The sequence below is a fragment of the Phyllobates terribilis genome, unplaced genomic scaffold (assembly GCF_046119375.1).
Source record: "Phyllobates terribilis strain yellow unplaced genomic scaffold, ASM4611937v1 Scaffold_12__6_contigs__length_324123572, whole genome shotgun sequence".
Classification (NCBI taxonomy): domain Eukaryota; kingdom Metazoa; phylum Chordata; class Amphibia; order Anura; family Dendrobatidae; genus Phyllobates; species Phyllobates terribilis.
Window position 1 is genome coordinate 286818677 of NW_027362772.1, and position 27769 is coordinate 286846445.

General features: G+C 43.3%; 1 protein-coding gene across 3 annotated transcripts in view; it reads left to right on the plus strand.

The window, feature by feature from the left end:
• Positions 1 to 27769, plus strand: part of LOC141171615 (uncharacterized) — a 74000-nt gene that overhangs the window by 5959 nt on the left and 40272 nt on the right. For all 3 annotated transcript variants that reach the window (XM_073655286.1, XM_073655285.1, XM_073655287.1), the window contains 7 exons: positions 1219 to 1353; positions 5949 to 6029; positions 10549 to 10633; positions 13392 to 13526; positions 15574 to 15641; positions 16389 to 16587; positions 18738 to 18881. In XM_073655286.1, the coding sequence (XP_073511387.1) occupies positions 1219 to 1353; positions 5949 to 6029; positions 10549 to 10633; positions 13392 to 13526; positions 15574 to 15641; positions 16389 to 16587; positions 18738 to 18881 (847 nt within the window). The remainder of the gene's footprint in view (positions 1 to 1218; positions 1354 to 5948; positions 6030 to 10548; positions 10634 to 13391; positions 13527 to 15573; positions 15642 to 16388; positions 16588 to 18737; positions 18882 to 27769) is intronic.

A 27769-nucleotide genomic window follows, 5' to 3' on the forward strand; every position in this document is an offset into this window, starting at 1 on the left:
TCACCTCCATGGAGGAGGAAGACAAACTGCCTATACTACTGTGGGAAGAGAAAAGTGCAGCGGTCATAGCAGCGCAATATGTCAGTGCCTGCCACAGACTTAGAGGGGCCTGATATGTCATGGACCCCGATACCCCACCCTGGATGTGTCCGTATCCCCATCCCCCCATTATTTTACCACTTGCTTTGGCAATGCTAACATGTACTTAATCCTGTCAATAAAGCCCATTTGATATGATTTCATTTGATAAAGAGAAGAGAGAGAGGAGAGAGAAGAGAGAGAGGAGAAAGACCAGAGAGGAGAAAGATAGGAGAGAAAATAGAGAAAGGAGAGAGAGGAGAGAGAGAGGAGAGAGAGGAACAGAAGAGAAGAGAGGAGAGAGGAACAAAAGAGAGAGAGAGGAGAGAGAGGAAGAGAAGAGAGATGAGAGAGAAGATGAAGAGAGAGAGGAGAGATAAGAGAGAGGAGAAAGACAAGAGAGAGGAGAAAGAGAGGAGAGATAGAGGAGAGAGGAACAGAAGAGAGAGAGAGGAGAGAGAGGAGAAAGACGAGAGAGTGGAGAAAGAGAAGAGAAAGAGAGGAGAGATAGAGGAGAGAGAGGAACAGAGGAGGAGAGAGAGTTTTTTCCCTTTCCTACCAGTTTGGGTCTCCATTATTTTCAATAGAGTTTGGCTTCTGGTCGAAGTTCGGCTACTGTTCTGGTACCCGAACCAAACTTTCTCAAAAGGTACCAGAACCTGGTACCTGGTTTGTTTTTTAATATGTGCACATTCTCCTTATAAAGTTAAGTTTTTATTACTTCCCTTTAGGGCTGGAGAACATCGATTGCAAAATATATGTCAACCGGGCTCAGTAGATGATGTTAAGAAAAATTCAGTAAATAAGAGAAAATAAAGAGAAAAGGAGTCATTTACGTCCCCCGTAGCAGGGACTCATTTGTGTCCTTCCAACAGACTCACCAACAATAGGGGGTTCTGCATTCACACGTTACATTGTCAGCTTCTCGTGATGCGGTGGAATGGTATATGATGATGATGATTATTATTATTGTTACTATTACTAATGATAAATATTACTATTATTATTATTATTATTGATTGTTTTTAAACAACTTTTCTACTTCCATCATTTCGGGATGCCCATTTCCCAGGATGGCCTCTTACTCTTATCTTACCTTGAAGTAATGAATACACATAACGGCCTTTTTGTGTTTCGCAGCTTAAGCCGCGTTCGACAACAATACGGCCTTTTACCGCGAGCAGAATGGGATGACCTCATCGCCGTGACCTCGTATGAAAAAGCCATGTCGGCAAAACAGAAAAACAAGAGTCTGCCAAGACCGTTCCTGCCGAGGTAGGGCTAAATTACTAATATACATCCTTCATTGGGATTACAGCTCTGTTCACACAGATCAATGATTCACCAAGGAAAAAACAATTGCAAAAAAAAGCATCTTATTTGTGTAAACATTTTGTATTTTACTCGAGGAACAGCTCAGTCTTATTAACACTTAGAGGGTGCCTGTCCTTTCACTTTCACACAACACCTATAGACCCTGATAGTCTTGCGTCTTCACCCGCATGACAACTTAAGTTAAAACTGCTTTTAGTACACTTACCAGTCTAAGGTGGCCAGCATCTTTTCCTTTCTTTAGTGGGAAGTTTTTCTTCATTAGCTTTCTCTCAGCACTATAGGTGCTGGAACTTCCTATCGCTTTTTGTTTCCACTCCCCAGCATGCATAGCTTCTTCTGTTGTCCAATCGCTTGCCTCCCTTGAACTGAAAGTCGCCTCTTTGTTATGCCTCTATAGAGTTACAGGCATGGGATTAGGAACTGAGAGACAGATTTATAGACCACTGGGGGTCCGAACAAAAGCAAAAGGGGCAGTTTTATCCCATTAGAATTAGCAGCAATGCGCATGTATGACCTTTGCTCCATTTATACTCTATGTCACTGCCGGAAAAAAGCCAACCGCAGCCTTTGGCAATTCAAAAGGGAATGAATGGAGTGGCGATTGGAAATGTGTATGGCCACTTCATTCTAAATGGAGATAAAGGAGATAAGACTTCCCCCTTTTGCAGATCGGTGGAAGTCCCAGTGGTCGGACCATCACCGGTCTACAAGTTTTTAAATATTTCGTGGATAGGTAATAACTTATCTTCACTGGAGAACCCCTTTATCTTCAGTTTTCAATGTAGTTAATACATGTACTAGAATGATAAACTCTGAATTAGTAAAGTTTATTTGTGTTGCGTCAATAACAAGGTATTTCTTGGAATGACTATAATTGCAAAGAGCAACCACTCCATAACTCTGCATGTAGTGAGGCCAAGCAGCATAATTAACACATGCACAGGAGCACACTATTAAAAGGAAATTAAATCTGAGAGCAGCATAATATAGGGGCAGGGACCCTGATTCCAGTGATGTATCAGTTACTAGGCTGCTTGGTGCAGTTTTGATAGAATCCCTGTTTTCTCTGCCGTAGATGTAGAAGTGCTCGGAATGCTGAGCTCTGTATAACTCCACCCACACCTCTGATTGGTAGCTATCTGTGTACACTTTACATTGTCAGCCAATCAGTGGTGGGGGTGGGGTTTTACAGATTAGCTGGGCTGGCCTGCACTAATCCTTTAGTGATAATTTCCTGCTAAAACACTGATTGTATTGAAACTACAGCACACAGCATAATAAGTGATACATCCCTAGAATGAAGTTCTCTACCCCTACTTTATGTTACTCTAGCTGTTGACAGATTCCTTTTAAAGTGATGTTGTGTGCCATCTGTATCTGAGTCTAAGGTGGCCATACACGTTTAAAGGGTTATTCCAAACATTGAAAGTTATTAGCTCTCCACTGTGACCCCCGCAGATCCTGCCAGTGGGGGCTCTGAAATTCCCCATCGGAATGGATCTTTTGGCATACAGTAATTTTCTATGGGACTTCTAGAAATAGTCAAGCAAAGTGTTTGGCATTTTTCTGCACTCACTGAGAGAATGAATGGAGCAGTGGAAGCATGCACAGATCTGATCTTCACCAATCTAAAAAGCTATAACTTTCAATGTAGGGAATAGCCCTTTAAACGCTGCTGGGCAAATGCTCTTCAGGCTGATGGTTATTTGTCCCCACTTGCCCATACACGTGCATGCTTCTGTCATGCGTCTGGGTTCGAAACCTTGAGCCTGTGCTTTATGATTGGTTTCTCTGTCCACTGAGCCACAACAGATACACATTTTCTCCAGGTGTTTAGTTTCTGTTATCCTTGCTTCAGTCTTTTTTAGGGTAACAGGCGTTTTAATTTACTCATTTGTCTGCCCTATCACCTTTTGGGTGTGGTTTTATAAACTTTCTCCCTGCTGGTATTTCCTGCTGGCGATGTCCAAGCCATACTGCTGTAATTGAAGCCAGTCAGTGAAAGACCAGCTAGGGTTTATCTCTTTGATGTATGTTCCTTACTCTGCACCTATCTTCTGCTTGTTGTTTAGGAAGTAGGTGGCATATTCTCTAACAGTACTTAACTTATCTTTTGATTTTGTATTTCGTGGCTTGTCTTCTTAACTCACTCTGGGATCTTTCTATTTCAGCACATTTTCCCTTCTGTAGGTAATTTACATTCTGCTCTGCTCTCCGGTTCCTTAGGAGGAACGTGAAGTGCTTGACGGCCTTTTAGGCAGCGTAGGTCTGAGTTGCCATAGTTTCGTCTGTTAATAGGGCTGTTCCAGCTCATGTAGGATCACCTACCATGCTGGTTCAGAATGTCTAGTCTGTACAGGAACCGGCAGGGGTCAGTTGCATTTTTTTTAGTGTTTTACCTATTTTTCCCGTGTGAGTTGTTACAGTATCATAACAGCTTCATTTGGCTAAGCGAGCATGTATCTTCAAGGAGAAGAGAGGAATCAGTTGTAGCAGCTTATCTCCCTTGAAAAAAAATGATCAAAACTATTTTTTGACCCATATTTTCCAAATAAACATCAGCCAAACACCCTACATATAGTGGATAGTCTGCGGGTTACACCAAAGTCGGTGGTTTTTACTGACACAAGTCACTGTTTGACAACCTACAGCGACAGTATAATCAAAAGCACAAAAAAGAAATACAGTATAATTACATGCAACCAAAGATATGTACCCAAAGCAAAATCTCTCCATGTTTCGGAAGCTGAGCAAGATCTTACATCTTCGAATGGCACATTTAGCTTTGACTGGAAGGTGGTGCAGTCGGCTTCCTATATCCTATGCAAAAATAAAGAAATATAAGCAACTGAAGAGTTAAATCCCAGCGGACTGTTATACTTCACTATATCCTAATATTCAGTTTTGCTCATATTTTGATGTCAAACCCTTTAAACATTTATCACAGAGTCGGGATGGTGAGCACACGGTGGTCTAAGGCTGAATCTATCCTTTAAATCTGTATCTGGGTTTGATATTTTGCAAAGTTTCCTCCTGCTGTTTTTTATATGCCGTAGTGAACTTTGAAGAGAAAATGTATTTTATTTGTATTGCTAAGCCGTCTGAGTACGTCTTGTCTGCACACTGACATCTGCGGAGAGGCACACTCCCTCCTTTGTCTGACATTTTCATTATAGGGTCTTTCATATTGTGTAATTCTTTTACACAGCAACTTGTTGTTCTGCCTTTGTTAACTTCTCGGGAAACTGTATTTATTTTGCTGAAATTATATATCACAAGACAAAAAGCATGAAAGAAGCGTACAATAAATCAAGTGCACTTGCATAGTAACTATATCAGCAGGGTAATAATAACAGCAATATTGGCAGACTGATCACTCTCATGTGTGCGCATGTACAATGAATCCTTCCTGCAAGCTCTTGTTACAAATTACTTGTTTCCAGAAGTATTACTGGCTAGACACGAGTCAGGCAGATTTTGCTCATTTACAATTATTCTCTAAATGAAGAAGTTTGCAAAAACCGTGAAAGTTGAGGGGAATGAGTCTACCGAAATACAAAGTAATTTTCACCCTAAATCCTTATCTATCTATTTTCTAATATACTTTTATTAAAAATTCCCTATCCTTCCCTAGCTACACTATCCTTTTTGATGACGCTTTGTTTAAGAATCCCAGTGCATGCTGGGATACTCAAACAAAGCGTCATCAGGGGCACTGACGCAGCCTCTGCCCCCTCTCTGAAACAAAGTGTCATCAGTGACCTTCATTTCAGGTGATGGGCTAGTCCCTGTGTGATGTGCACTGTGCAATATGCACAATGACAGTGCGCTCTTTTGCTGACTCAGTCAGCAACAGAGCACACTGTCAATTAAACTAAACTGTATTCTAATATACTTGCATTAAAAATTCTTTATCCTTCCCTAACTGCTTTTCTTTTTTTTTTTTCCACTTCCTTTTTGATGACATTTTGTTTGAGAATCCCAGTGCATACTGGGTTACTCAAACAAAGCACCATCAGGGGGTAGAGGCTCCGGTCACTTCTACAGACTGTGCCCCCTCCCTGAAATGAAGAGTAATCAGTGACCGTCATATCAGGGAATGGGCTAGTCCCTGCGTGATGTGCAATGAGCCGGTAACAGAGTGCACCGTCAGTGGACCTTGTAACATGAATATCTGGCAAAGACTTACAGGGGCGACTCTGATCTCTGCACTCCAGGTATACTGACAACAAACACTGACAGAGGGCTTTGTTGTACACTGACAAAGGGCTTTGTCGTTGGCTCATTACTCCTAATCTGAACTGGCGAGAGAGTGCACTGTCATTGTGCACATCGCACAGTGACAGAGCAGGGACTAGCCCAGCCAAAGGTCACTGATGACGTTTTGTTTCAGGGAGTAGGCAGGGGCTATTCCCACTATTCTAACTTCTGTTCAAAGTTAGGATAGTTGGATTATGTCTATTGTAACATTGCAAAATTGTTTCACATCACATATGAATTTGTGGATTATCACATTTCGTGATTTTACGTTCCAGCCTCACATCCAAATCTAATTGGGATCTCGGAAACGTAGACTTGGACTATGCTGACACAAAACGACAAAAGCAGCACGAGGGGTAAGTCCTGGCAAAAATGTTATAAGCGGGTTAGTATTTAGATGGTATGAATGGCTATGCACCATCTCAGGTGTTTAGGATATACAGAAAATGAGTTTGATCCAATGGATCTGTCAGTGATGGGAGAAGACACCTTGTATCGTAATCTGTGACACTGGGGCATGGAGAATTAGTTTATCGCTCACAATTAGAGCCGAGTCTGATCCTGAGCTCTCGCCTCCTCGTATTCAGTGCGGCAGCCTCGCAGCAGCTGTTGTACCTTTTCTGTATTACTTTTCTGCAATATGTACTGTAATAGAAGCACATCTCATGCCTCTTGAACTGATTACAGGCATTGCAATTTCAGAAAATGGAGTCAACCCAGGGCACCATCTCCAAATACAATGTAACATCTTTTGTTTAGAGCGCGGAGCCAAAAGCATACATAATACTGCATAATTCTGAGATCGGGATAAGCCGCTACAACATCTGCTCAGACAAGATGCCGGAAAGCCTAGTGGAGCAGCAAAGAACCATTAGCTGCGATATAGTGCTGCATGGGAAGGATGAAGCGGGGGCTTGCAGTATTTCTGCAGAGGAACACATAATGTGGTCTCTTGTGTAAAGAGCTTTGATGTAACGGAAACTGCTAATGTAAAAAAATGCAATGTATAAGTTGTAGGGATTCACACTAAGCAGTAGGCAGCGTTCACACAGGCACTGGATTCTTGTGTCAAAACAATGTGACGTTTATTTCACAGGTTGCACAGCACCGAAAAATAAAACCATGAACACAAAATCCCTAGCCTTGTAGAGGCTCTAACGAAACAAAATAGACTCTGGCTACTCACACAAGGCTGAGCTAGTCCCAGGTCGTTCAAACAAAACGGCTATTGTCCATAGCAACCAGTGATACCTACAGTTTGGTGCATACGGTCCTATGCAGACTCCTTTCAGAGACTCTGGCTTGTCTCTCAATAGCTCCAATACAACCCACACTTCTCAGCTTCCCCAGCTGACTGAGAGAAAGAAAGGTGAACACATGTCCTGGTTCTTAGTCAAAGCTAGCCAGGTGCATCTAACCAAAACCTGCAGTGCTAGGATTTAACCTAATCCTGCCTGGTTTTCTTACAAGTTTATATATTTATAATATATATATTTATCCCTTTGGGGTAACACTGAAAAATTAAGGTAAAGAGTCCAACGGGTCTGAGATACCTACTGCACACTTTGCCTTAAAGAGTTTTTCTCTAAATGCAATTTATCACTTTCTGATTGTTAGTGGTCCAAGTAGGACCCTGAGCAATCCCAGAAGCTGGGACTAAAATGAAAGTTGACACGCTCACCATCTGTTCCATTGACTGTCAGAAATGGCAGAACAATGAGATTAACTATTTCCAACAGTTCCATAGATGATGGACGGAGCAGAGGCCGAGCATGCGCATCTCCACTCCATTACTCGTTCTCAGAATCACTTGGGTCCCATAGCGAACAGCATGTTTTGGGGAAAACACCTTTGTTGGATTGTTTCCACCATTAAAATGTAAGCAGCAGTTAATGGATAGATTCCAGATAGATGTGGATTTCGCTACTGGGATCTGTTTCTATCTTGAGAGCAGGGTCCTATAACATATGGTCTGGAATGAAGAAGTGGCTGCGCACAATGACGGACACAGACAGGAGAGGGCCCCCCTGTGGAAGAACAATACTGTATATGGTCCCTTTGTAGTTCTGCTTTGGATCTTGTGCCAAACATAGCTCTGTCACATCACTGGCTAACTGCGCTGTGCATATGGCATTGGACTCTGTGACAAACATAGCTCTGCTATATCGCAGAGGCAACTCTGACATACTGCTGTCAGTTTTGCATTGGACTCCGTGAGAAACTCAGCTCTGTGGTAGTGCCAAGTCAACCCTTCTGTAATGCTGCCAGCTCTGCATTTGACTCTGTGACAAACACGGCTCTGAAATATCACAGTCTACTTTGCCATATCGTCGTGCAATTCAGCTCTGCTCTACTGGTGCCTCATCGTAAATTATCCTCAACGGATTACAACTCTATTTTGCCCTTTCCTTTTCTCAGTGGTGAACACAGTACATGGGCCCTTAGCAGTCCAATATCTCCTCATAATATACAATTCCACCTGCTTTGGAGGTGGTAGTGGCCCCCTGACCTTTTGGGCCCTTGTGCGGCTTCACCGGCTGCACCAATGATATGTCTGCCCCTGGCTGCACATGGAGAGTTCCCTTCATTTATTTGCATGGGAATTTAAAAAATAATGAGAGACATGCACGTCGTGCACAGATGCTTCTCAATTCCAAACCACTCACAGAGGGGCCCCATTATCAAGAGAGCTGCGAATTCAGCACCTATCTTGAAAACGGGTCCTGACGCACGCTCTCCACAAAGGAGGGGTGGGTGCAGAAGAGAGAAGTGCATTCTAAGATAGAAGAGCATGTGCGGCCACCTCTCCATTCTAAACCGTGCACCACACGACCCTGATCTTAAGACAGATGCAGATCCCAGAGGTGGGACTAACATCTACGAGAGATTGATAGCCTATCCTTGGAGTTGGAGATGGATATGCTTTGACCGCTCACATTAGGAAGACACTGCAGCCACTTTGGGCAATAATTTCACTATTAAAAGAATGGGATTCGATCAAAGGTACAATAATGCTTACACTGTGTTCCAAATTATTATGCAAATAATATTTTCTCAGATTTTCCCAAATTACCTATATGAATTACAGTCATTGTCATTTTCCAGTCAAATAACTATTAGAGTACAATTGAAAGGTTTTTGTACAAACTGCCTATGATAACAGTATATTTTTTTAAAAATAAAAAACTCAAACTGCACTCAAAATGCATGTTCCAAATTATTATGCACAGCAGAGTTTTCAACCTTTTCATTTTAATAAAGAACAAAAAAATGGTCATTTTTGAAATTATAAGCATTAGCAGGTTATTACAAACTGAAATCAAACAGTTTTCAACTCAAAACTTTATTCTAGGTGATGTTACATTTTCACATAGGACCCCTTGTTCGAAAGGAGCTTCTGAACTCCCTCGTCCATTGAATTTGTCAGGTTTTGGATGGTTTCTGCTTCAATTGTTTTGCATGAGGACAGAATACCCTCCCAGAGCTGTTGCTTAGATGTGAACTGCCTCCCGCCATCATAGACACTCCTTTTGATGATGCTCCAGAGGTTCTCAATGGGGTTGAGGTCAGGGGAGCATGGGGGTCACACCATAAGTTTGTCCCCTTTTATGCCCATAGCAGCCAGAGATGCAGATGTGTTATGTGCAGCATGAGACGGGGCATTATCATGCATGAAATGATCTCGATGGTCCAGATGGATGGAGTGGAGGATGGCTGGTTGATGGACACCCCATGTAAACACGGCTACGGCGCTAACAAGGAGGAGGTGGAGTAATGTTTTGGGCTGGAATCATGGGGAGAGAGATTGTTGGCCCTTTTAGGATCCCTGAAGGGGTAAAGATGAACTCCATAATGTATGTTGAGTTTCTCAAACAGCACTTCCTTCCATGGTTCAAGAAGAAGAGCCGTGCATTCCGCAGCAAGATCATTTTCATGCATGATAATGCCCCGTCTCATGCTGCACATAACACATCTGCATCTCTGGCTGCTATGGGGATAAAAGGGGACAAACTTATGGTGTGGCACCCATGCTCCCCTGACCTCTACCCCATTCAGAACCTCTGGAGCATCATCAAAAGGAGTGTCTATGATGGCGGGAGGCAGTTCACATCTAAGCAACAGCTCTGGGAGGGTATTCTGTCCTCATGCAAAACAATTGAAGCAGAAACCATCCAAAACCTGACAAATTCAATGGACGAGAGAGTTCAGAAGCTCCTTTCGAACAAGCGGTCCTATGTGCAAATGTAACATCACCTAGAATAAAGTTTTGAGTTGAAAACTGTTTGATTTCAGTTTGTAATAACCTGCTAATGCTTATAATTTCAAAAATGACCATTTTTTGTTCTTTATTAAAATGAAAAGGTTGAAAACTCTGCTGTGCATAATAATTTGGAACATGCATTTTGAGTGCAGTTGGAGTTTTTTATTTTTTTTTTAAAATATACTGTTATCATAGGCAGTTTGTACAAAAACCTTTCCATTGTACTCTAATAGTTATTTGACTGGAAAATGACAATGACTGCAATTTATATAGGTAATTTGGGAAAATCTGAGAAAATATTATTTGCATAATAATTTGGAACACAGTGTATATTAAAAAATTAAAGTCGAGTAACATAAGATCAGATAATCGGAAATAGAAATTGGAGATTGGGCAGCTTCACCTCCTTCCTCCTCTACCGGCACAGTAAGTACTGTACATGCCACAGAGCATGCCCACAACACTCTCTCATAGAAGCTTTAAATTTGCTGTCGAGGCTGTACAAGCAAAATGCTGCCCCATAGTCATATTCAGCGAATTAAAAAATATACAATCACTAAGTTTTTATATGACTTTACCTGTAGTTTCCAATTTCTGCACATTTTCCATTCTAGGAGGAGAAGTGGTAAATATGATCCGTTCTTCCCTAAACCCATATTAGTGAGGAACACTGAGCGCGGCCAAGGGAAGCCGACTACAGTAAGTAAATGTCATAGTCCCATCATCCGCAGTTATATCACTGCTCAGAAAGGAAACCTATCTGCAGACATGCAATCTATTCCCATGGTAGAAATTCGGGACTGACCCTTGTACTGCCCCCGATTAGGAGTAGCCACATTATCATACAATTGTGTTTAATTCCCCAGAACAGCATGCAAGGCGTTTAAGTCTCCTCATACTGGTTTGCCAGACCTGGCATGTCATTCTCCACAAAGAGAAACCTTACTCCTTAGATCCCAGTTTTAGCCTCTCACCTAGCCAAATCAGATCTCATACTTTACACTGATGAGGGGCAAAACCCCGAAACATCGTGTCTACAAATTGAGATTCTGATTTGGCTTGTATCCTAAGTCATATTTCAATGCTCATTAAAGAGTTGATAATGACTTATAGGATTGCTACTTTCAATAGGTGGCGCTATAGAGTTCTAGTCCTCTTCCTCTCTGAAGAGACAATTTGCACATACAATTGTGCTAATCATCTGCTTTTCCGTGCAGAATCTGTGGAAATAATAAGCATGGTACTACGCTAGGGCCATGGCTCAATCCATGTGAATGGATTTGGCTAAGTTCCCTCAAGTATATAAAAAATCATCCATTTTTCAGCCAGAAAAAAATGGCCATTTTTACATCTGTTTTTATACATCAGTGGTTATTAAGATTGATAAGACCAGATACAGTTTCCTATGTTAAAGAATTGCAATATATCGGATGCTACGCGAATGTTCCGTATGGGATATTATTTTTTTGCACACCCATAGACTTCTATGGGACATATAGAAGAGACTAATACATGCAGCAATTTTTTTTTTAAATGGGGACATTCAGTCATCTATTGAATAACATTGGTCCGAGTGCTGTCAGTTTTTTTACAGACCGAATATACGTTTGTGTAAACATAGCCTTTTGGTGAGGAATCCACATGAACATTGTAACCGTATGACCATTATCAATGTAACTGAATTTGATACCCAGCAAGACAGATACCCAGGACTCCGGGTGACACTTTTGGGAACCCCCATTTTCTTATGACATTATAGCTTTGGTAATTAGTTGGCTTCAAGGGCCAAAATTAGGTAATAGCAGAAAAACAAGTTAAAAGTGCTGTTCACACCTATTAAAAGGGTTGAGACTGGTATAAATAGGAAGTGATACTCACCCTCACCCACCCCGTTGCCCGCTCTCACCAGTCTCTGCTTCTTAGCCCTTTGTGTTGAGAAAGGAATAGACAGAGATGCCCTCTACTGGCCACAACGATGACACATTTTTGCCAGTGATTGGATGTTCTGGCACGTGTGGCCACTTTCATTGGTCAAGACAAGACCAGGAATAAGAGACTGGTAGAAACAGATATCAGAACAGGACCTGTCGGGATCAGTGAGGTTGAGTACTGATTCTTTCCTTATTTTGAGATCTAAGGGGTAAAGTTTCTCCTTGTGGAGAATGACATGCCAGTATAAGGAGGCTTGTAAACTATGCAATGCTCCTCTGGGAAATTAAATATGCAAATTGCCTCTTCAGAGAGGAAGAAGACTAGAACTTTAGTGCCACCTACTGGACGTAGGAATTCTAAAAGTCAATATCGACCCTTTAACGAGCCTTGAAATATGACTTAGGGTAAAAGCGAAACTAGAATCTCAGTTTGTAGACACTGTGTTTCAAGGTGCTGTACGTCATCAGTGCAAAGCATGAGATCTGATTTGGCTAGGTGAGAGGCTTAAGACTGTGATCTAAGGGGTAACTTTTCTCCTTGTGGAGAGTGACAAGCCAGGCCTGGAGAAACGTTGCCTGTTAGATACCAGTCTTAAGCTCTCAGAAGTTTGCTTTTTTTCTCCTCCTAGACTGATATTTCACTCTCAAAAATAATTTGTAGACACATGTTTTGGGGTGTTGCCCCTCCTCAGTGCAAAGCATGAGATGTGATTTGACTAGATGAGAGGCTTAAAACTGGGATCTAAGGGGTAACGTTTCTCTTTGTGGAGAGTGACAAGCCAGACCTGCAGTAATGTTAGCCATTAGATCCCAGGCTTAAGCTCCCAGAAATTAGCTTTTTTCTCCTCCTAGACTGATATTTTACTCTCAAAAATCCTCAATTGATGGAGATAATCTATATTTGGTGAACACAGACCTTCCCATTACTGAAATAAGAGATGACAGTTGGTGCTCATAAAGTTCTATGGAGAAATGTAACTGTCGTTACACGAGAACTTGCAACAGATGTCTTTAACTGTTTCTAGCTCCTCCCCCTCCATAGAATGTTTAAAGCACCAGCTGTCATCTCCTATCTCAGTAATGATGAAGTCCATCTTCTCTGAATACAGATTTTACCCATGAATTGAGAATTTTGCGAATGAATGATGAGTCCAGGAGGAGAAATAAGCGGATTTCTCTGATAAGAACTATTACAAAGTTTCTTATTTTCACGTGTACTATTGATTTATGAAATAAAATGAAATCAATGATTGTTTTTTAACTTGCAACATAATAATGTACCCGGCTGGATGACAGAATTTCTGATTAGTCTTTCTTAAAAGATCACTGTTATAAAGTATTAAAGAGCGACGGGACCTACTAAGCCGCAGCATTTACAAGATCACGTCCTCACACGCCGGCGACCTTTCCAGATCAATGAGCATGAAATATTAAAACTTAGGAAATGGCTCAATTAATAAATAATGTCGGGTCTTATCGCTGCATTGTAAATTCTCCTCGTTTTCACCTATCTTCCCCTTTTCTAGGAGCACAATTCACATAGATACTTCACAGAAAATAAGCATTTTGCCCAGGACTTTGTTGACTCCTTTATATCTGAGATTTTGCTTGATGAGATTGTGCCAGATGTTCTTATAGAGACGTTAACAAATAGCTCACAGGTAAGCGCTGTGGTTTTGTTTTTGGCATTATCATCAGGTTTCAAGCAGAAGCAGACAGAGATTCTTCTGTCTCAGTGATAATATGGGTCCTGGGCCCCTTACCAAAAATAATACAGGTTTTTTTTCTTCACCATTCACCCCAGAAATCAGCAGTATACAGTGTACGAAGCCAAAACATCATATACTCTGTAGTGGCCATTCTCAGGCACTGCAACTCAGTTCCTAAGTGAATGTGATCTGAGCTGTAGTACCAAGAATGGCCACTACATAGTGTTTGGCGCTGTGATGTTCCAGCTTTGTACCCTGTGTATTCGCTGCCGACTAGCTGATCAGTGGGGTTCTCAGGTATTAGACCCCAACTGATCTGATATTGATTACCTAATAGCTATCCTAAGGATAGGCCATTAATATCTAAGTCCTCAACAACACATTTAAATCAGGTTGTTTTTTTGTGGTTCTGTTATATTTCCAATACAGAGATCCTAGTATTCTGCTTTCTCCCATAGATTTAAAGGGTTTATCCAGTTCTTGATGGCCCATCCTTGGGATCAGTAATCAATATTAGATCAGTAGGGGTCCAACTCTTGGCACTAGATAGCTGCATTAAGGGGCCACAGCACTCAAGTGTTGCAAGTTCCTTCACCTATAATTGCTCTCTGCTTTTCCCCAATCTATTAGCGCGGTAGCATCTTATTTCTCCCAGCTTATTGCTCAGAATAAGCCACACATTTTCAGAGACTGGATAACCCCTTTAAATAATAAAATTCTGGCTACAAGGGGGGGCCTAATTCATAAGGATTAGTGATGAGTGAGTATGTTCTGTTAACCCTTTAGGCGAGCATGCTCGGGTGCTCGCCGAGTATCTTCAGTGTGTTCAGGTGTTATGTTTTAGTCCCGCTGAGTGCATGATTTGCGACTGTTTGACAGCTTAATACATGTGAGGAGTGCCTAAGAAACAAGCATTCCTCCCATGTATAAAAGATGTCAAACAATCTCAAATCATGAGCACGGAGTGACTAAAACATAACACCTGGGCACGCTGAAGATACTCGGCGAGCACCCGAGCATGCTCGTAAATCTCAAGTAACGAGCATGCTCGCTCATCACTAATAAGAATTCATGTAGCTTCCATTGAGTTCAATGCAAACTTTATACATTTGCATGCAGCGTCTCCCTGGTGGCTGTCTGGACTCAGTCCCCAATTCATTAAGACTGACGTTTCATCACCCCAGTCTTAATGAGAATAAAATGTGCCGAGTTCATTAAGAGGCGCCCTCCACATCTGCAGGAAAATAGCATTTTGCAAGCTAACTGGTTCCCTATAAATGGCCAATCTCCTCCTCATAAATGGATATTGTCAATAGCTCTTGTAAATACGAGCAATTTTGCAATTTACTGCTTATTAAAATTTTCAGCCATTCTTCAGATATCAACACTTTTGTTTACAGCTTGTTGCCTTGGAGACCGACCACCGCTGCTAGACAACAGAACATGTTCAGTGCTCACAAGCTCTTTTCTATTGTGCTTGTAAGCACTGTTTTGAAGGTAGCCAGGATCGCTATCACTTCATAATACCACCTAGCTTCAGTACAGTCTGTTCAAGCTTGACAGCAGCGGCGGTCGGTCTCCAAGGCAACAAACTGTAAACAAAATAAAAGTGTTATTATGTCAAGAACGGTTGCAAATTTTAATAAGCAGTAAATTGCAAAAGTGCTTGTTTTTACAAGAACTATCTGATGACTATCCATGTATGAAGAAGGGAATTAACCCTTTAATTCCATTAGAAAAATAGTGTGCGATTTCTCAATAGTGGGCTTAGTGTACCCTTAATGATTTGGGCTTTTGGACAGTAAGAAAGGGAATCAATTTTAAAGGGTTTCTCTCTGTTTTCTGATCTATGTGGCAAAGTGTTGGACCTCGGGGGATATATATCATATGCATAGGATTTGGGCATTAGAACTCAAAACCTGAGAATTTCATCATTTCATTGACTTCCAAATAAGACTGAGATTTACAATTATTTTTTTCCATTTTTTTTAACCCACAGATGCCAAAGAAGAGACACTATGGAAAGAAAACTTCAAGAAATTGGAAATCAGAGCACAAATATAACAAGTAATGTTTCTTCTAATAAATCAGGCGGAATCTTAGGTTTATTGAGCACCAGGTCATGGGTGGCAGAACCTGTTCAGTCTGCTGGTGTAGCCTAAATATGGCTGCAAGGGTCCAATAAAAGTGTCAGGCGGACACTTCATACACATGACATTCATGCCAGACACTAGTTTTTATAAAAATGCAAATACACCAGAAATTGGAGTTTCAGCAGATCTTTTCAATTTTCAGTAATGTCTCATCAGAAAATGTCCTAATAAAGTTTTTGTGTTAAATGCATCATTAATAAAAAAAATTGGCAATTTTTTTTTCCCCATAGTATAATCTTTGTTAAAAATACAAATGATAAATCTTGCAATTCTCACACCAGCCACCGGGGCTTTTTTAGTCTCTAACTTCCTGTTGTTTCAGGAAATGCACATGAACATTCGTAGCATTGAATAGATCTTTTGTGTTGAAGCATCTAATAAGCGTGTGCAAAGGTCATTGTGAAGGGAACGGGAAGTGCAGGAGCTATATGTAAATGCAGCAAAATAAAACCTTGCAAAAAATATTTTAAAAAGCAGTATAATACATATATACATATTTATATATATATATATATAATTTATTTATCACACATATATAATGTATTAATAAATTGTTATGATGCATCTCACAATATTTTCTGAATTTTTTAGCAGTAATTGCAGGAAACTCAAACCCAGCAAATAGTATGTTGCCCGTGTCCATTTTTTTCACCCCCATTAGTAATCACAGAGGATCGGCCGGGTCGCACTCACTGACTCTTCTCGATGAACTGATAATTGAGATCTTGAGTGATCTGTCCGCTCATGTGCTCCGGAGGATGGTAAGAGATTTTGTGGACGACCATCTAATACAGACGGCGCTGCACGACTGTATAGATGAAATTCTCACCAGCATCATCCAAACAGAACTATCGTCAATGGTGAGTAAGTCAAAGGAGCGTACAAGGCTGCAGGGATTTTATGGAGTATGAGGGATGTTAGGGGGTTAATCCTCAGGAGAGATTATAAATGTATGATCCTGGGGGTCCGACCACTGGGAAATTGGAATGGAGGTCCCATGCCCCTTGTGTGAAAGGAGCAGTAGAGCGACCATTGAATTTACTTACATGGTTTATAGCATGACCAATACTGCCATGAACGGTGATTAGAGTAGTAGTCCTCATTTTCAACCTCCTCTCCATTCACTTTTATGGGACCAGTTTTCAATATCAGATTGGTAGGAGTCCAACACACAGCATCCCCACCAATCAACTGCTGCTGGAAGTGTATAGAGCTAGAGCACCATAGCGCCACTCACTGCGTAGTGGCCGTTCTCAGTACTGTAGCTCAGCTCTCATTGAAATGAATGTGATCTGAGTTGCAGTACCGAGAGCGGCCATTACACAGCGTATGGAGCTGTGCTGCCCTGTGCATTGAAGGTTGATGGAGGGGTCAAGTGTCAGACCCCCTTCCGATCTGATACCAAACTCCTGGGCAGCCCACTTAACAAAAACAGTACAATACAATGAAAAAAAACACTATGAAATTATGTAAAAAAGAGCTGCGGATCGGATATTATTTTTTAATCCATTATTAATGAGGAGATAGAAACGAGCACAAAGGAAACTGTAGAAGGTCGGAGATCGTGAATCAAAACTAAAGTTTATGGATGTAATTCATGGAAATAAATGATCGATCTATAACACAAAATGTTACAGAGGTGAAATGAAACAACAAAATAAAGCGTAAAACTGGAAGTTATTAATGCTGAATAAGACGAAGGTTTATGTGATATAATAACTGCAATTATTACTAAGCAACGGTCGGGGAGGAGCGGGAATAAAGGCAAGAAAAATGGCTTCTTCCTATAATGAGATCTAAGGATTAAGTTTTCTCCTTATGGAGAGTGACATGCCAGGTCTGGCATGCCAGTATGAGGAGGCTTAAATGCCTTGCATGCTCCTCTGGGAAATTAAATATTCAAATTGTCTCTTCAGAGAGGAAGAGGGCTTGAACTCTAGTATCACCTACTGGAATTAGCAATCCTACAAGTCAATATCGACCCTTTAACAAGCCTTGTAATATGACTTAGGATAAAAGCCAAATCAGAATCTCAATTTGCAGACACGGTGTTTCTGGGTATTGCCCCTCGTCAGTGCAAAGTATGAGATCTGATTTCCCAAAGGAGCATACAAGACATTTAAACCTCCTCATACTGACGTGCCAGACCTGGCATGTCACTCTCCATAAGGAGAAAACTTACCCTTTAGATCCCAGTCTTAGCCTCTCACTCAGCAAAATCAAATCTCATACTTTGCACTGAGGAGGAGAAACACCCCGAAACACTGTATCTGCAAATTGAGATTCTGATTTGGCTTTTATCCTAAGTCATATTACAAGGCTTGTTAAAGGGTCGATATTGACTTATAGGATTGCTGCTTCCAATAGGTGGCGCTAGAGTTCAAGTCCTCTTCCTGTCTGTAGAGACAATTTGCAAATCCTATAATGAGTCAATTCTACATGATTTCTTCTTAATAATTAAAGAATGCCAAGCAGCCATTTTCAGGGCCCCATAGAAGTAAATGCAGTGGACGCCAAGAGGTGCCCACCAGGATGCATGCACGGACAGAAAGCATGTGTGCTATTCTAATGAGCAGGACATGTACTCAATACCTGCTGACCGTACTCTTATCCTGGCAGGCAGCTACTGACACAATGTCGTCAGCACTTTTCATGAAACAGGCAGATCATGCTGCAGCTTTGCAGCTTTCTAGTAAGTGTTTTATTGCACCTCAGAGCTGGAATCACATCTACACTGCTCAATACATTTGTATAATGTCCTCCATGCTGCTGCTTTGGAACATGTTCTACATAGAGACAGGAGAGCAGGAATCCCTCATGTCTGTGTGTGCTGTGTATGGGAGACATCATATCAGCTAGTCTCTACGCACCAGCTCAGAGACAACTGAAAATTAGAGATAGAAGCCAAAAAGGAAAAAACTGGTGACAAATGCAGGATATAAGTCATATAATGGTCAGAAATAGTGTACACACCTGACAGTGAACAATCACCTGCTACGCTTTTTTACAGGTAGATGAATTAAATGCAGAAACTGAACACGACAGATTTCTGGATAATCTCATCCAGGGGGTAATTAATAAAGAAGTGAAAGACACCGTCATCTCTGTGCTCGCTGAATGTGACGATGAACTCTCTGAACTGCACAAAAATCAGGTAATAATTATTTATGATGAAGTTTTTGCTGCAAACATTGCATCATTCATTATACCTTTATATGGGAAGTTAAAGGGATAGTCACATCTTATTTAGTGATGGAATATCTTTAGAATATGCGTTCAGTAATGAACACTGGAGGGTATAATACCTGAGATCCCATCGATCCTATAAATGAGGGGCTTCTTCCACAGTGTTTCCCTGAGCTCCAGCCAGCTATGTAACTTGAAGCTCATGGCCCCAATACAAAAGCTCCAATGGGGCCCCCAATTATTGCAAATATTTAATAGTATTGGTCTTTTCATATCGACCAAAGGGACTATTTGGGACTCTTAGGTTCCAGGACCCGTGTACTATTGTAACCCCTGCACCTATTTTAGTTATGCCCCTGGCTTCAGCCATCTGACTGGGCAAGAAAATGCAGCCAGCCTCATTCTCTTGGGTAGAGCCACACTGCACAGGGTGGCCAAGAACAGTCCTATGCAAAGGAAAAATGGTGAAGGGGTCGCCACTGCGCTGCAGCCTCTTTATTTTCAGTAAAAAAAAAACTATTTAAGTAATAATATAGAGTACAAAAAGGATGTCACTAACTGGAAAAGGAATACCCCTTTAAGTGCATGGTTTTTGGACCATCATTTTGAAGTTTATACAAAAGATTTTCTCATACAGTATATGCAGTAACTTTGTTACAGCCTATGATCTTAAAGGGATTGTACAATGTTAGAAAAACAAGGATGCCCTTTTCCAAAAAACAGTGCCACACCCGTCCACAGGTTGTATGTGGTATTGCAGCTCAGCTACATTTACTACAATAAAGCTTACATAGACTGGGAATGGGGGGAGGTTGAATTGCAAAGCCAGCCCCCCTTCTCTGATTATGAATCATCTTGACAATTAATGGGACTGTTGTAGACATTAAATTGATTTGGTGAAATTTTGTCTGTTTGATTCAGTTTTGACAATGAAAGTGGATGGTTTAGGAATAGTGTTAAGCGAGCATGCTCGACACTGCTCGGTACTCGCCCGAGCATCTCACTACTCGGGATGTTCGGCGAGCACCGAGCATTTCCGGGTTACTCGGGCGGGAGCTCGGGTTTCCGCCCTGCATGTTTGGCACTCTTTACAGAGCCAATGAACATGCAGGGATTGCCACCCAGTCACTGTAATGCCACAGCCATGTTGGTTGTGGGCATTACAGTGATTGGCTGGCCGCACAGCGTCACCTCGAGTATTTAAAACCAGGCGCCGCCATCTTGGACACAGTCGCTCCGGATCACACAGTGTAGGGAGAGTGCTGCTGAGCTAGGGAGAGATTTATACTGCGAAATAGGTAGTGTAGGGTCTCTAAATCCTGCAAAATCAAACAAACAGTCCTTCTAAGGTCTAATATCCATCCCAGATATCAGGCAGGCAGGCAGGCTGTATAGGAGAAGCAGTGGTTATACCAACAAACACTGCATTACAGTCCTGTGTGCTGCCGCTGCTTAAATTGCTAGACTTAGCCCCACGTCTCAGGGGCCAGGAAAAATCCTTTTTTTTTCATCTAAATCCTCTTTTTTTTTTTTTCCTCAGTCAGACTGTACAAATACCCGTCTTATTAACCTTTTGGTATTTCCCCCCCCCCAAAAAAAAAATTGAGTGTGTCTGAGTGTTCAGACACATATATAACTGTTTAAAAGAGTCTGGTTTCGGCCAGAAAACTAGAACTGTGGTTTTGCAGTTTCACAATTCAAATCTCTGTATTATCTACTTTTTTGCCTTTTTTCCATAAAAAAAAACAGTTTGAGTGTCTCGCTGACTGTTCAGACACAAATATATCTATTTAAAAAAGTCTGGTATATGTCAGGAAATTAGAACTGTGGTTTTCCTCTTCCACAGTTCAAATCTGGGTGTTATCCACCTTTTTGCCTTTTTTACATAAAAAAAAACAGTTTGAGTGTCTCGCTGACAGTTCAGACACAAATATATCTGTTTAAAAGATTCTGGTGTAGGCCAGAGAACTAGAACTGTGGTTTTCCTCTTCCACGGTTCAAATCTGGGTGTAATCCACCTTTTTGCATAAAAAAAAATAGTTTGAGTGTCTCGCTGACTGTTCAGACACAAATATATCTGTTTAAAAGATTCTGGTGTAGGCCAGAGAAATAGAGCTGTGGTTTTCCTCATCCACGGTTCAAATCTGTGTGTAATCCACCTTTTTGCCTTTTTTACATAAAAAAAACAGTTTGAGTGTCTCGCTGACTGTTCAGACAGAAATATATCAGTTTAAAAGATTCTGGTGTAGGCCAGAGAAATAGAACTGTGGATTTCCTCTTCCACGGTTCAAATCTGGGAGTAATCCACCTTTTTGCATAAAAAAAAAACAGTTTGAGTGTCTCGCTGACTGTTCAGACACAAATATATCTGTTTAAGAGATTCTGGTGTAGGGAAGAGAACTAGAACTGTGATTTTCCTCTTCCACGGTCCAAATCTCCTTTTTTTAACCTTTTGCCATTGATAGTGCGAGTGTAAGCTATTTTACTTCATTTACAATGGACAAGGCGCGTGGCAAGGGAAATGGAACTGGATGTTCTGGTGATGGTGTGTGCAGAGGACGGGGCCGTGGCCAAGGTGAAAATGTGCCACAACCAACAGCCACATCTTCTCGCTCCCAGTTCTTGACCGAATTACTATGGAAGCACACAACACCACTATTGCGAACTGATCAGTGTGAACAGGTTATTAATTGGATAGCAGATAATACTTCCAGTCACCTGGGCACCACCACCTCCGGTCTGTCTTCTACACGGTCAAGTCTTAGTAGCCGTGAGTCTCGACCTCATACTCCTCCTCACCCTGATGCGCCTTCCTCCCACCATGCCGAGTGTCGTCAGACAGCAACTGATCCCACAGTTGGACACTCTGAAGAGCTGTTCACTGGTCCATTTCCATATTTGGGCCCCTCGCCTGCTCCGCTTGAAGTGATGGAAGAGGAGATTTCATGTAGCGATGGCCAAATATTTGAACAGCCACGGCCACAGGAAGGCGACGCTGGCAATTTGTCACAAGAGGTGGACGATGACAAGACACAATTGCCACGAAGTGAGGAGGAGGATCGTGGTGCGCAAGTGGAAGAGGAGGAGGTGGTGGATGATCCAGTAACTGACCCAACGTGGCAGGAGGACACGCAGAGCAAGGCCAGTAGCACACAGGGGGAGGGAGGCAGAGTACCCCAACAGGCAGGAAGAAGCAGTGTGGTGGCCGCAGACAGAAGGCGGGCAACCATTCCCCGTAACACCAACACGAGGGACGTTGCCAGTACAACCGGTAGGTCTTCCAGAGTCTGGAATGTTTTTAAAGACTCTGCTGATAACCCCAAAAAGGCCATTTGTACCACCTGCCATGCCAGCATCAGCAGGGGTGACAAAACTACCAGACTGACCACCACCAGCAAGATCAGGCACACGTCAGCAAAGCACCCGACTTTGTGGGGTGAACCCCAGGGTCCACGACCAGTGTCAGCGGGTGTCACCACATCTTCTTCCGCTGTTGTGCATGTAAGAGAACCCCCTGTTCTGCGTGCAAGGCAATCCCCTGTCCATACTGCATGTAAAGATGCCCCCTCCTCTCAGTCTTCACTTGTTATGGCAGTTTCTCAAGATACAGCATCAACGTCCACGTCCACGTCCCATCGCAGCATTCAGTTGTCCATATCCCAGACCTTTGAACGAAAGCGCAAATTCGCAAACAATGCCCAACAGGCCACAGTCCTAAATTCGCACATTTCACAACTGCTTGCGTTGGAAATGCTGCCTTTTAGGCTGGTGGAGATGGAATCCTTTCGCAACCTTATGGCGGTGGCCGTCCCTCGGTACTCTGTCCCCAGCCAACACTATTTTGCCCGGTATGCCATCCCCGCACTACACAGACACATGTCCCAAAACATCTGCCGTGCCCTCAACAACGCAGTTACTGGGGCCTTTGTCAGTCCGGGCCCTATGTCAGTCAGAGTTGCCCCCACAGAGTACAGCTCCTGCGCATCATCCTCCTCCTCCTCCTCATGTTCAGCCTCCATCTCAGATATCACCACATCAGTTACAAGCTGGAAGCACTGCAGTACTGCCTCAGCCAAGCAGCAACAGGCTGTGCTGAAACTCATAAGCTTAGGTGATAAACCTCACACTGCTTGTGAGTTATGGACAGCTGTGAAATAGCAGGCAGATCTGTGGCTGAGACCGCTGAACCTACATCCAGGCATGGTCGTGTGTGACAATGGCCATAACCTGGTGGCGGCTCTGAGGCGAGGCGAGATCACACACGTACCATGCCTGGCTCATGTGCTTAACCTCGTGGTTCAGCGGTTTCTTAAATCGTACCCCGAGTTGCCAGATCTGCTCGTCAAAGTACACCGCCAGTCAGCTCATTTTCGGAAGTCGGCTACAGCTTCCGCCGCCCTTGCTGTGTTGCAGCAGCGTTTGCAGCTTCCGGCACACCGACTGGTGTGTGATGTCCCCACACGTTGGAACTCTACCCTCCACATGTTGCAAAGGATTTGTGAGCAGAAGAGAGCAGTTGTGGAGTACAAGCTGCAACAAGGCCGTCGATATTCAGGTCAGACTCCACACATAAGACCTCAGGAGTGGACCTGGATGTCTGACATATGTACCATCTTGACAAACTTTGAGGAGTCCACCAAGATGGTGAGTGGCGATGACGCCAATATTAGCATCAGCATCCCACTTGTCTGTCTTTTGCAACGCTCTCTGCAGAGAATTAAAGAGGAGGCATTGCAGCCAGAGTATGATGAGATGGATCAAGAAGCTGTAGCAGGCGATTATACACAGCCCAGCCTCATCTCATCCCAACGTGCATTGGGGGACAATGAGGGAGAGGAGGAGGAGGAGGAGGAAGAACAGGAGCTGGTATCATGCGCTGTAAACTGTAGTACCTGTACAACTGTCATACCATCGGTTCAGTGTGGGTGGCCTGAGGACAGGGGGGAGGAGGAGGAGGAGGAGGAGAGCATGGTCAGTCGTCATGTTGGTGAGGACACGGAAGTCTTGCCCGTTACCAGTCTGGCACGCATGGCTGACTTTATGTTACGCTGCCTTAACCGTGACCCTCGCGTTGTCAAAATGTTGGGTGACAGTCATTACTGGTTGGTGACACTTTTAGACCCCCGATACAAGGAGAACTTTCACTCTCTTATTCCTGAGGTGGAGAGGTCTACAAAAATGGGGCAGTACCATAAGGCCCTTGCTGCAGAACTGTTAAAAAAATTCCCATCTGAACACGCTATCGGCAGAGGTCACAGTTCGTTGCCCAACCAAGGTGTACAGGCGAGAGAGACGCAACTCCAATCCAGCAGAGGCAGGGGAACACTGTCAACGTTCTGGGACAGTTTTCGGAGACCCGCCCAGCTTACAGGCCCTGAGGCGCGGGGTACTCTCACAAGGAGTGGAAAGTTTCAAAAGATGGTGAGGGAGTACCTTGCCGACCGTACCAGCGTCCTCCGTGATTCCTCTGTGCCTTTTCATTATTGGGTATCCAAGCTGGACACTTGGAATGAACTCACTCTGTACGCCTTGGAGGTCCTGGCCTGCCCTGCCGCTAGCGTGTTATCGGAGCGTGTTTTTAGTGCAGCTGGGGGAATTATAACTGATAAGCGCACTCGCCTGACAACTGACAATGCTGACGAGCTGACCCTTATCAAAATGAACAAGGGCTGGATTGGGCCAGACTTCTCATCACTACCAAATGACAGCAAAGTAACATAAAGTCAAATCCACTGTGTTATTTCGGGTGGTGTTTTCCCATGCACCGCTTCACACCCACACATGGGTATACGCTTCCTCATTTCAGCTATTTTTTGCTCTTCTCCTTATCCTCAGCCTCCACCACCACTTTACAACCAGGGTGACCGTGGTCTGTGTTGCCAGCATTGCAAGTTCCTCCGTCCTAATTTTTGGCAGCTTTTGCTTGGAAGGCATAGGCAAAGACTATGGGAGACCCACTCCCCAATAATGGGAATAATGTTTTTAATATGCTGTATTGCATGGCTCTTGTAAGGGGCATTGCAAGTTCCTCCGTCCTCATTTTTGGCAGCTTTTTCTTGGAAGGCATAGGCAAAGACTATGGGAGACCCACTCCCCAATAATGGGAATAATGTTTTTAATATGCTGTACTGCATGGCTCTTGTAAGGGGCATTGCAAGTTCCTCCGTCCTAATTTTTGGCAGCTTTTGCTTGGAAGGCATAGGCAAAGACTATGCGAGACCCACTCCCCAATAATGGGAATAATGTTTTTAATATGCTGTACTGCATGGCTCTTGTAAGGGGCATTAAAATCGTCTTGTTAAGCTACTGTGACCTCCACATCTCTTCCAAGGGTCATTGATATTGTCTTTTTATTCCACTGGGACCTCCACGTTTCTTCCAAGGGGCATTGATATTGTCTTTTTATTCCACTGTGACCTCCAAGTCTCTTCCAAGGGGCATTAAAACCGTCTTGTTAAGCTACTGTGACCACCACGTCTCTTCCAAGGGGCATTAAAACCGTCTTGTTAAGCTACTGTGACCTCCACATCTCTTCCAAGGAGCATTAAAGCCGTCTTGTTAAACCACTCTGAACTCAACGTCTCTTCCAAGGGCAATTAAAACCGTCTTGTTAAGCTACTGTGACCTCCACGTCTCTTCCAAGGGGCATTAAAACCGTCTTGTTAAACCACTCTGAACTCCACAGCTCTTCCAAGGGGCATTGAAATGTTGTTTTTAATTACCTCTAACCTCCACGACTCTTCCAACGGGCATTGCATTTCCTCCTAATTTTAGTCAACTTTTGCTTTTCAATGCATAGTCGAACACTAAGGGAGACCCACTCCCCAATAATGGGTAGAAGGTTTTTAGTACACTGTAATCCACGTCTGTTTCAAGGGGCATTGCTGTTCCTCATAATTTTTGGAAAGCCTTCCATTCACTGCTTAGGCCAACAGTGTACAGGAGACCCAGTTGCTATAAATGGAAAAAACTGTTTAGTTAAGGCCCTCTGATCTCCATGTCACTTCCAAGGGGCATTGGAGTGCCTCGAAATTTTTGGTAGGCATTGCACTCACTGTATGCCCTATAACTGTGTAGCCGAACCGCTCCTTTTGGTACAGAAACATATCCTACAAGACATGTGTGGTTGACTGGCCTGATATTGATGTGAATGGTCCCTGTTCCTCCTGCTCTTTCTCCTTTGCCACCACCTCATCCATCATTCATCACCTGAAGCTTTGTTTTAATGGGAGTCATAGAACTGGGATAGTAGCAGGAAAACATCCAGCAATCCTCGGAGGAGGTAGGATATGCGCCAAAACGCTGACCACCTCAGGCCTAGCCGCTACTACATACACGCGCTTGCATTCCAAGGAACAGAAAGCTAAGGAAATGGATGGCCTCATGAATAATTAACTCGTTGTGTAGGAGGCCCACCACTGCTGCTGTCTACCTTCTGAACTTTGTGTTGAAGCCTGATTGACCCAGGACCCGCAATCCTCTATGTCTGGAGGACGCGTTGCATCCCAGTGTCCAACTGTGTCCCGACTTCCACAATATTAACCCAGTGTGAAGGCGTCAGTGAGATGGACCATCCCAGTCCACATTCACTTGTCCACGTGTTTGTGGTTAGGCTGTCCTTCCCACTAAATGCACTGGGGAGGGCACAGGTAATGTTTTGGCATGCGCGCTTGTGTATAAGGCGCACCGGGACAAATAGGGGCGGCTGGGGACCTAGTATGGACACCCGGCCACCCCCTGGCAGCTGGGGACCAAGCGTGGACACCCGGCCGCCGGGCGGCTGGGGACTGAGTATGGATACCAGGCCGCCGATGCAGCCATGACGTGGTGGCCAGATTCCGCCTCCACATGCCTAAAAGGCCCAATTTCAAGTGCAAGCAAGCAAGCAGTATGGTATTGCAGCCTGGGGGTGGGTGGGTGGCAGGCTGCATACTTGCGCTTGCATTGCAAGGAATGGGGTAGGTACAATTGAACACTGCCCTGAGACAAGGCTATTGAATGGGGATAGTTGCAAGCCTGAATCTTCTGATGCGGCAAAGATCACTTCTGATGGGCACACTTTTAGGCAGTGACCTGGGTGTCAGAGATGCTTCCAGGGGACTTCCCCATGCTGTTCCCATGTCTTTTCAGCACTGTATGCATGTGTCACACAGCACATGGCCAGATAAGGCTGTACAATGTTAAAATGACATTCCCGGTGAATGCATTTGTCACGGTTGAAAGCAATACAAAAGTGCAAAAACGTATAAAAAATGCTACTTGTGAACATAGCCCAAGGTGTGGAGGAGTATTTTTTTTTGGGGTTATTTATTTTACCTTATACACAAGTCTTTACCCTGGAAATGATGTTCCTTAACATATTTCACAGGAAAGCGGTTTCAGTTTAGTTTTTGAACGTTTTATTGTGAGCCCGTAAAAGTGACTTAATACCTCTGACCACATTGTTGACAGCAGTGACCTGGGGGTCAGAAATGCTTCCTGGGGCGATCCCCATGCTGTCCCCATGTCTTTTGAGCACTGTCACTATCTTTTTGGGCTCTTTTTAGGCTTTCTACAGACTGCCGGGGGTGCTGCCGCAAAAATGCTCGGGTCTCCCATAGACCAACATTGGGCTCGTTGCTCGGGTCGAGCACCCGAGTATCACGGCGAGCTTGGCCCGAGCTTCGAGCACCCGAGCATTTTAGTGCTCGCTCAACACGATTTAGGAATTAAAATCAGCCAATCAGCCAGCCCCCTTTTTTTTCGTCAATGAATCAGCTTTAAAGCGGTTTTCCGGGACTTTAATATTGATGGTCTATCCTTAGGATAGGTCATCAATGTCTGATCAATGGGGTTGCGACACTTGGAACCTCCGCT